The sequence below is a fragment of the Oncorhynchus gorbuscha genome, linkage group LG14 (assembly GCF_021184085.1).
Source record: "Oncorhynchus gorbuscha isolate QuinsamMale2020 ecotype Even-year linkage group LG14, OgorEven_v1.0, whole genome shotgun sequence".
Taxonomy (NCBI): domain Eukaryota; kingdom Metazoa; phylum Chordata; class Actinopteri; order Salmoniformes; family Salmonidae; genus Oncorhynchus; species Oncorhynchus gorbuscha.
The window spans coordinates 17,100,062-17,109,293 of NC_060186.1; the positions used below are offsets into that span (position 1 = coordinate 17,100,062).

Genomic DNA, 9,232 nt, shown 5'->3' on the forward strand with positions numbered 1-9,232 from the left:
ATACATTTTCCCTGACACCAAAAAGTACTTTTTACATTTTGAATGCTTTGCAGGACAGGAAAATGTAAAATTCCCCCACTTATCAAGAGAACATCCTTGGTCATCCCTACTGCGTCCTATCGAGGACTCACTAAACAAACATGTTTTGTTTGTTAATTATGTCTGATTGTTGGAGTGTGGCTATCTGGTTTGGTTTATATAAGCAATTTCAAATGATTTATACATTTCCTTTTACTTCGTAAGTATATTTTTGCAATTACATTTACTTTTGATACTTAAGTATATTTAAAACCAAATACTTTTACTCCAGTAGTATTTTACTGGGTGACTCACTTTACCTCAAGTCATTTTCTATTAAATCAAAGTTTGTCACGTGCGCCATATTTCTTTATTTGTTACCTTTATTTAACTAGGTAAGTCAGTTAGGAACAAATTCTGATTTTCAATGACGGCCTATGGACAGTGGGTTTACTGCCTGTTCAGGTGCAGAGTGACAGATTTGTACCTTGTCAGCTCGGGGGTTTGATGCAACCGGTCAGGATGCTCTCGATGTTGCAGCTGTAGAACCTTTGCCAAATCCTTTTACTTTCCTGAGGGGGAATAGGCTTTGTTGTGCCCTCTTCACGACTGTCTTGGTGTGTTTGGACCATTCTAGTTTGTTGTTGATGTGGAAACCAAGGAATTTGAAGCTCTCAATCTGCTCCACTACAGCCCGGTCAATGAGAACGGGGACATGCTCCTTTTCCTGTAGTCCACAATCATCTCCCTTGTTTTGGTGACATTGAGGGGTTGTTATACTGGCACCACCTGGCCAGGTCTCTGACCTCCTCCCTACAGGCTGTCTCGTCGTTGTCGGTGATAAGGCCTACCACTGTTGTGTCGTCAGCAAACTTAATGATGGTGTTGGAGTTGTGCCTTGCCATGCAATCGTAGGTGAACAGGGAGTACAGGAGGGGACTGAGCACGCACCCCTGGGGAGCTCCAGTGTTGAGGATCAGCGTGGCAGATGTGTTGCTACCTACCCTCACCACCTGGGGGCGGCCTGTCAGGAAGTCCAGGATCCAATTGCATAGGGAGGTGTTTAGTCCCAGGATCCATAGCTTGGTGATGAGCTTTGAGGGTACTATGGTGTTGAACGCTGAGCTGTAGTCAATGAACAGCATTCTCACATAGGTGTTCCTTTTGTCCAGGTGGGAAAGGGCAGTGTGGAGTGCAATAGAGATTGCATCATCTATGGATCTGTTTGGGCGGTATGCAAATTGGAGTGGGTCGAGGGTTTCTGGGATAATGGTGTTGATGTGAGCCATTACCAGCCTTTCAAAGCACGTCATGGCTACGGACGTGAGTGCTACGGGTCTGTAGTCATTTAGGCAGGTTGCCTTTGTGTTCTTGGGCACAGGGACTATGGTGGTCTGCTTGAAGCATGTTGGTATTACAGACTCAATCAGGGACATGTTGAAAATGTAATTGAAGACACCTGCTAGTTGGTCAGCACATGCCCGGAGCACACGTCCTGGTAATCCATCTGGCCCCGCAGCCTTGTGTATGTTGACGTATTTAAAGGTCTTACTCACTTTGGCTACGGAGAGCGTGATCACACAGTCGTCCGGAACAGCTGATGCTCTCATGCATGCCTCAGTGTTGCTTGCCTCGAAGTGAACATAGAAGTGATTTAGCTCGTCTGGTAGGCTCGTGTCACTGGGCAGCTCGCAGCTGTGCTTCCCTTTGTAGTCTGTAATAGTTTGCAAGCCCTGCCACATCCGACGAGCGTCGGAGCCGGTGTAGTACGATTCAATCTTAGTCCTGTATTGACGCTTTGCCTGTTTGATGGTTCGTAGCAAGGCTTTCTTGATTTCTTGTGAGCTTCCGTGTTAGAGTCCCGCACCTTGAAAGCGGCAGCTCTACCCTTTAGCTCGGTGCGAGTATGACTTTTGGGTACATCTTCCACCACTGTGTGTATGAGTGTGCATGCGTGCATGTGTATGTATGACTCACAGCGAATGCGGTGGTGAAGCTGTTTAGAGTAGTGGACTCAGAGGGCAGCACCTTCCCAGCCACCACCAGCTCTGAGCCACTGAAGTACTTGTCAAAGTGGTTCTGGGTGACGTCAGAGACAGAGTCCTCTGGGAACTGAACCGTGATCTTCCTCAGGAGGGGAGACGAGACCTGGCTGTAGAACCGCTGGAGGGGAGAACGGAGGAGGGAGGTCAGAGATGGTGGTGAGAGAGGCAGTGAAGATAGAGTGTTTACACAAGAATAGGAGGAGAATTCAGAGGAGAGGTAGTCATACAAAGGGGGATGAACAGAGGGAAGGGAAGGAAGAGGAGTAATGATTCAACTATATGCGGGATTAGGGAGAGAAGGATGAATGGGAGTTTTAGGGACAGAGGTCTGTCGTACCCGTATCTGATCTGAGGCGTCGTGGCTGGTGTAGATCCTCTGGGCGACGCCCCTATTCTCCATGGCGATGCGTTCCAGGAAGTCGTAGTCGACATCGAAGCCGATGCCCAATGAGAAGAGAGAGAACTCCTCCCTCATGACCTTCTTCACATTCTTCTGGATGGTGCTGAGCTTGATCTCTCCTACAGAGAGAGGGAGAGATGGTGGATGACAGTAGCATAACAGTATGAAGGGCAGTACACCAGATGGGGCGTGAGGGGTGAAATGAAGGGGGGTGAAGTGGTATGAGGTGGGTGATGAAAAGTCAGTCCGTGTCAGTTTTGGGATCAGCAGCGGTGTGATGTCTCACCGACAGTGGGGTCTCCATCAGACACCAGCATGATCATGGAGACAGAGCGTGGGTCGATCATGCCCTGATTGGACGCCTTCACCAGCATCTGCACCGCCCTCATCAATGCCTCGTTGATATTGGTGCCTGGATCGGGTCAAAGGGCAGTGAGAGCCAATCAGATACACATCCAGACAACCTTTCGTTATCCACCACTCTGTCCTCTTGTCCTCTTTCCTCTGACTCTCCCCATTACTTAAATCCTTGCAACCTTCTACTTCCTTATAATCCTCCACATCTCTCTCTTTCTCTGTTGCTCTCTTTCTTTCATCCCTCCCTTCTCTCTCACCTCCGTTGGGTTTGATGTTCTGGATGTATTTCTTGGCCTCAGCCACCTGTATGGTGCTGCCTGGAACCAGCTCCTCACTCCAGCAGCGCACATTGTGGTTGAAGTCAACAATGCTGAAGTAGTCATCCATGGTCAGGTCATCCAATATGGTCTGCATAGCCTCCACAGTCTGAGCGAGAGAGAGAGAGCGATAAAGTCATAAATGAGATTGGACAGTCATTTCAGTGCAGTTTCACAGAATACCCACACGAGGGCGGTGTTGCATTTGTCAGGCAGGCTCTGCCGGTTGTGAGAGAAGAGAGATGTACGACTGATGGGGCACAGATTGACCCCTGTGAGTTTTTCTATGGTTACGTCACACACCTGCTTCATCTTGACTCCCCACATAGATCCACTGACGTCAATGACGAACACAATGTTTTTCGGGAGGGGGGAGAGATTGGCCGGGGCGAAGAAATGCACAAAATGCCCGTCAGAAACCTAGGAGAAACATTGAATAAACAGTGACCAATACTTCCTGTTTTCTGTTACAAAGTAAAGTGACACAAAGAGTGTGTTACTGCGTGTGTTTCTGTCAGTGTGTGTGCCCACATGTAGTTCCCCGGCATTGCTGTCTCTCAGGACGTCGTATTTGACGGTAAAGATGCCATCGATAGCGCTAGTGGTGCAGTTCTCGCACTTCCTCTGCTGCTGGAGCGAGGGCTTGAACACCACGTGAGCCTTGTCCTTCGAGGAGGTGAGTTTGGCCAGGCCGCTGAAATGCTCTCCCAAGGTGTTCGGTGTCTCCACAGAGGCGATGCCGTTGGGCTCATAGATATACACATCCACCTGCAGAGAGACAGGGAGAAGGCCCAAATATGATGACACAGAGGCACTGACCTATCAAATACAGTCGTTAAATACCACACACGGGCACACACACACACACACACACACACACACACACACACACACACACACACACACACACACACACACACACACACACACACACACACACACACACACACACACACACACACACACACACACACACACACACACACACACACACACACAGGTAAGCTCTCTCACCTGGAACTGGGGCACCAGGCGTCCAGGCTGCAGGTATAGTGAGTGTTCATAGAAGCCCAGCTTCCTCTGCATCATTTCCTGGTAGTGCAACTCAAACTCTATCTTACTACCGGGAGGCACGTGGACCTCCGTCTTAAAGGTCTCCATGTCCTGGGAGTTAGCCCTGTGGTGTAGGATTACCAGCTCTAAAGTCAGTCACAGTATTGTCCAATATTCTTCATTCTTCAGTATAGCTACACTAAATACTATGGCCATGGTGCATTGTGGGCTGTACTGTACCTGACGAGGCCTGCGGCCTTCCCTCTGGCTCTAGCCTGAGCGTAGAGGTTCCTAGCCACAGTCTTCTCCTTCACTGAGCCCACAAACATGATCCCATTCACATTCCTAAAAACAGCACACAACATAGTCCACAGCTCTTTCCATTAAGTTGAGGATTGTAGTATTTCAGTGTGATTGTGATTGACATTTGAGATTGTGCTTTTTATTCTGATTGAGACGGTTGCTCACATGGTGAAGTTGGTGATGAAGGCTCGTTTGGGGATCTGGACGTTGAAGCCAATGCTCTGGGCATTTGGACCAGAGTTGACCACAGAGCTCTTGACCGTGGTGTGGCAGAACCGCGACGTGATGCGGCTCTCCACCTTGTAGCTCTTAACCGTGATGTCATCACCCCGGATGGCCTACAGAGGGAGGTGGAGAACGTGAGACTGACTTTGGCTGTGATGTCATCGACTAGGGACGAGTGCCGTTGCATAGGAATTGTGAGTCAAGCTCTCTACAACTTTACATCTAAACCACATAAAACTTATTTTTCCATCTACAAATCTGAATATCTGACTGATAAATGAATAGGAAACATGTTTCTTTGGAGTATCTACTTATACACTGAGTATAAATAACCTTAAGAACACCTGCTCTTTCCATGACACAGACTGACCAGGTGAATCCAGGTGAAATCCTTATTGATGTTACTTGTTAAATACATTTCAATCAGTGTAGATGAATGGGAGGAGACCAGGTTAAAGGATTTTTAAGCCTTGAGACAATGAAGATATGGATTGTGTATGTGAGCCATTCAGAGGGTGAACGGACAAAGCAAAATATTTAAGTGCCTTTGAACGGAGTATGGTAGTAGATGCCAGGCGCAGCGGTATGTGTCAAGAACTGCAATGCTGCTGGGTTTTTAAAACTCAACAGTTTCCTGTGTGTATCAAGAATGGTCCACCACCCAAAGGACATCCAGCCAAATTGACACACCACCGTGGGAACCATTGGAGTCAACATGAGCCAACATCCCTGTGGAATGCTTTCGACACCTTGTAGAGTCCATGCCCGGTCAATTGTTCTGAGGGCAAAAGGGCAACTCAATATTAGGAAGGTGTTCCTAATGTTTGGTATAGTCAGTGTATAACAGGCTGAGAATTCTGAGAAAGAAAATGACACATTTTACCACAGAAACGTTAAATGGATGTAGCAACTGCAAAGTGAAGTCAATAACCTGTCTGTCAGCGGATTCTCTTCAAACAGGACCATTGATTAGTAGATAAGAGGACTAAACTCTGTCACAGTGGACAGAGGGGTCGAACACCAAGCAGAGACCAGAGAGAGAAACCTACCTCAAAGTCTTCCTGCTCCTCACTGGTCAATATCGCCCTCTGGAAACACACAGAAACAATCAGCTCTGTACCAATCAATCAAGCTAATGTATTTTATAAATCTCTTTTTTACATCAGCAGTTGTCACAAAGTGCTTTACAGAAATCCAGCCTAAAACCCAAAATAGCAAGCAATGCTGATGCAGAAGTATCTGTACTGTCCCATACTGCACTCAGAAAGAAACGTTTCATATGTAACAGTAACTATAGGTAGGTGGTCATGGCATAACAATTCTATAGACATTCTAAATAAAAATTCTGAATTGTCAGTAAGCCTTATAGGACTGTCATTGGATTCAATCCATTGACCTCTCCATAACCCCTGTATCAATAGTTCAGAGGTCAATGAAGCAGACTGCTTGCTTTTTTACATGTTGTTGGTATTCTATTTCTGTAACTGGGCAAAAACAAAAACCCACCTCAAGACAGGATCATTTCCCTCATAATATGTTGCATTATTGAATCAATGTCATATTGAATATAAGAAGATTATTAAGGATTGTGAATAGCAAACTATGTCATTATATAACATTAATTCAGACAAATTGTTTGGGAAAAAAAGAAAAGAAGGGTTTCATCTCACCTTAAATCGTCCATGTTGTTTCTCTAATGACTGGTAGAACAAAAGAGACGTTTGTGAAACAGAGAATAACAGTTGTGCATTAATCAGTCACATGAACGTCGCATAAAATATAGTTCTGTTAAAGGAACGTTATATAAAACACATTTGACAGAGAGAAGGCTGTTTCTACACACATTTGTATTTGTATTTTTAGGACACCCCATTAGCTGCAGCTACTCTTCCTGGGGACCATCAGCATTAAGGCAATTAAGACACATCTATAAAACAATCTCCTTATCGTATAACAGTTCATATTGAAAAATATGAACTCACCGTTTCCGTCTCCCACTCGCCCTCGACCACAAACTCAAAGCAGTGGGTCTGGTGTAGGGCCAGCAGGCCTAGGAGGAGAGCCAGGCGTCTCATGGTTCCAGGCCTGTATGTGTTGCCTGAGGTTTAACACTCCCAGATATAGTCCTTCAGCCGGGACCCAAGAGGCAGCAGAGAGATCCCAAAAATAAGGGTTAAAAATCCACCGAGTGCTGATAGACGCTTGGCCCCAGTCAATATTTGTTGTGTTTCACGTATCCCGGAGAGGGAAACTTTGAAACTTGACCTGCCGTGTAGGAGGGTAAACACAGCATATTTGGGATCATACAGGTTCGGTTTACGGCTGGATTTCTCGTTGATTTATGTAGGCCTAAAGTCTGCAACACGCCCAGACAATCAGAACTGGGTTTCCAATGCTGGTATGTACAGATTTAAACGCTGGCATGCTGTAGCAGTAGTTGCCTCTCTCTATGTGATCATAATAATACCTGTGGGTTGGCCACGTGCAGTGGAGCTAACGTTTGGACTTTAGACAGGGTTCAAACATTCCATTTGGCGCCTTATTTGGCCATTTTGCATGGCAATCACTGTGAGGTCACCTCAATTCCATTTTTGCTGTGCAATAACAATAGAACAAAAACAGAAATAGAGGGAACAAATTGACCTTTGGCACCATGCCACTGCATTAAAGGAATAATCCACTAAAAAACTATATTTTGGTATTTGTAGTCCACTGTTGATACAGTCCCAAATTGTTTTGCATGTGAGCAATCAAGTTTTCAAGATATGGGACTTTCAAAAAGCACATTGTTACTTGCCACATCATCGTGATAATGCAAATCCCTTGATTGCTTGACTGCTGACATGCAAAACACTTTGGGACTGTATCAATAGCGGACTAATTCATTTTTTTTTTTAAAACGTTTTTGAGTGGATTATTCCTTTAAGGTGGAAGCACTGTTCCTGAATTATTCATTGACCAATCATAGGGAGTCTCTCGCAAGCTCTCTGGGGGAATCATGCAACTGGGTTTAGTTTTTGAGGGAGTGTGGTGCTGAGACTACTACTCATACTTTTTCTGACCAGACAGCATCAGATACATGGGCTATGTATGTTAAGACACAGGAGCACAGTTCTGCGAGCTAGTTTCAGCAGAGAGGAAGAGGCGAAGTGAGAGGGCTAATAATATGTAGACCGCAGCTTGTCACCTGCAATCGAGCCTTTGGGACAATGACTCGCATTGATAGGATGGAGACAGATCTCTGATTTCAGCCTCTTGCAAATTAGAAAGGAAAGTTGGGGGGTGCACAGTGCACTGTTCAGATGCTGGCTTCCCCTAATGTAAATTGATGTTTTGTCAAAATTATATCATTACTCCTGTCTAAATTAAATAATTGAAAATGCTTTACCAAAGAGCTTGACTTAGCCACAGATGACCATTAGCTTCCTTTAAAAAATAGCTGTGGATTGTTTCAAATCACTAGTGCATGGGCCTATTTGGGAAGCCAGCACTTTGGGCAGCGCGTATGGCAATAGGCCTAGCTGATTTTTGAGTTGTGGCTGTCAGTGAAAAGCTTCTAAAATATGTGTTTTGAGTATCATTTCAATTGTTGAGGCAGGAAGAAGGGGAGGGGTGTGTTGTGAAGATATCAATCAACCAATCAAATGTGTATATAAAGCCATTTTTTTCATCAGCCGATGTTACAAAGTGCTACACAGAAACCCAGCCTAAAACCCCAAACAGCAAGCAATGCAGATGTAGAAGCACGGTGGCTAGGAAAAACTCCCTAGACAGGCAGGAACATAGGAAGAAACCTAGAGAGGAACCAGGCTTTGAGGGGTGGCCAGTCGTCTATGGGCATCTTTCTCCAGAATTCCTGCACTCTGCTCTCCAGAATGTGCTCTGCTGTCTACCGCCAATTCTTGCACATTCATTGTTTCATTTTGTGAATTGTTTTCCCTTTGATTGGTTATTTTGATCAATTCCCCATTATATATGTAACCAGTAGACCTAGTAAATGTAGCATTAATCCCTGGCATTTGGTTACATTTACTACTCTTAATGCATGCATTACAGTCATGTATGGTTCTCATTCTCAGAGTGGAATGTTGTTAGCAAAATTCACAACCTGCTACACTTGTGAGAAACACAGCGGTCTAAAGCACTACAGCTCAGTGCTAGAGGTGTCACTACTGACCCTGGTTCGATTCCAAGCTGTATCACAACCAGCTGTGATTGGGAGTCTCATAGGGCGGTGCACAATTGGCCCAGCTTCTGGGTTAGGTTTAGACTGTCATTGCAAATAGGATTTTGTTCTTAACTGACTTGCCTAGTTAAATAAATACAAATAAAAACAACAGAGAATGTTTTTTGTTTTACCCAAACTGAACCATTTTAATGTAAACCGCCATATCTTACAAATGTTCTATAAATCTCTCCTGCAGAGTATGCTGTAATTTGGTGTGATATGCGTGTTTGGACACGATTCAGTGCTTGATTAAGACGGCGGGAAGAATAATTGGTATAATGTAGAT

The 9,232-nt window shown here is 45.1% G+C and overlaps 1 protein-coding gene across 1 annotated transcript in view; it reads right to left on the reverse strand.

Moving 5' to 3' along the window:
* Positions 1-7,151, reverse strand: part of LOC123994558 (inter-alpha-trypsin inhibitor heavy chain H2-like) — a 13,421-nt gene extending 6,270 nt beyond the window's left edge. The window contains exons 1-12 of the mRNA XM_046297296.1: positions 6,701-7,151; positions 6,389-6,418; positions 5,768-5,806; positions 4,659-4,831; positions 4,431-4,535; positions 4,152-4,314; positions 3,669-3,905; positions 3,441-3,557; positions 3,078-3,246; positions 2,750-2,875; positions 2,401-2,582; positions 1,996-2,181 (exon numbers count right to left, since the gene is read on the reverse strand). Of these exons, the coding sequence (XP_046153252.1) occupies positions 1,996-2,181; positions 2,401-2,582; positions 2,750-2,875; positions 3,078-3,246; positions 3,441-3,557; positions 3,669-3,905; positions 4,152-4,314; positions 4,431-4,535; positions 4,659-4,831; positions 5,768-5,806; positions 6,389-6,418; positions 6,701-6,793 (1,620 nt within the window). The 5' untranslated portion in view covers positions 6,794-7,151. The remainder of the gene's footprint in view (positions 1-1,995; positions 2,182-2,400; positions 2,583-2,749; positions 2,876-3,077; positions 3,247-3,440; positions 3,558-3,668; positions 3,906-4,151; positions 4,315-4,430; positions 4,536-4,658; positions 4,832-5,767; positions 5,807-6,388; positions 6,419-6,700) is intronic.
* Positions 7,152-9,232: the final 2,081 nt, after the last annotated feature.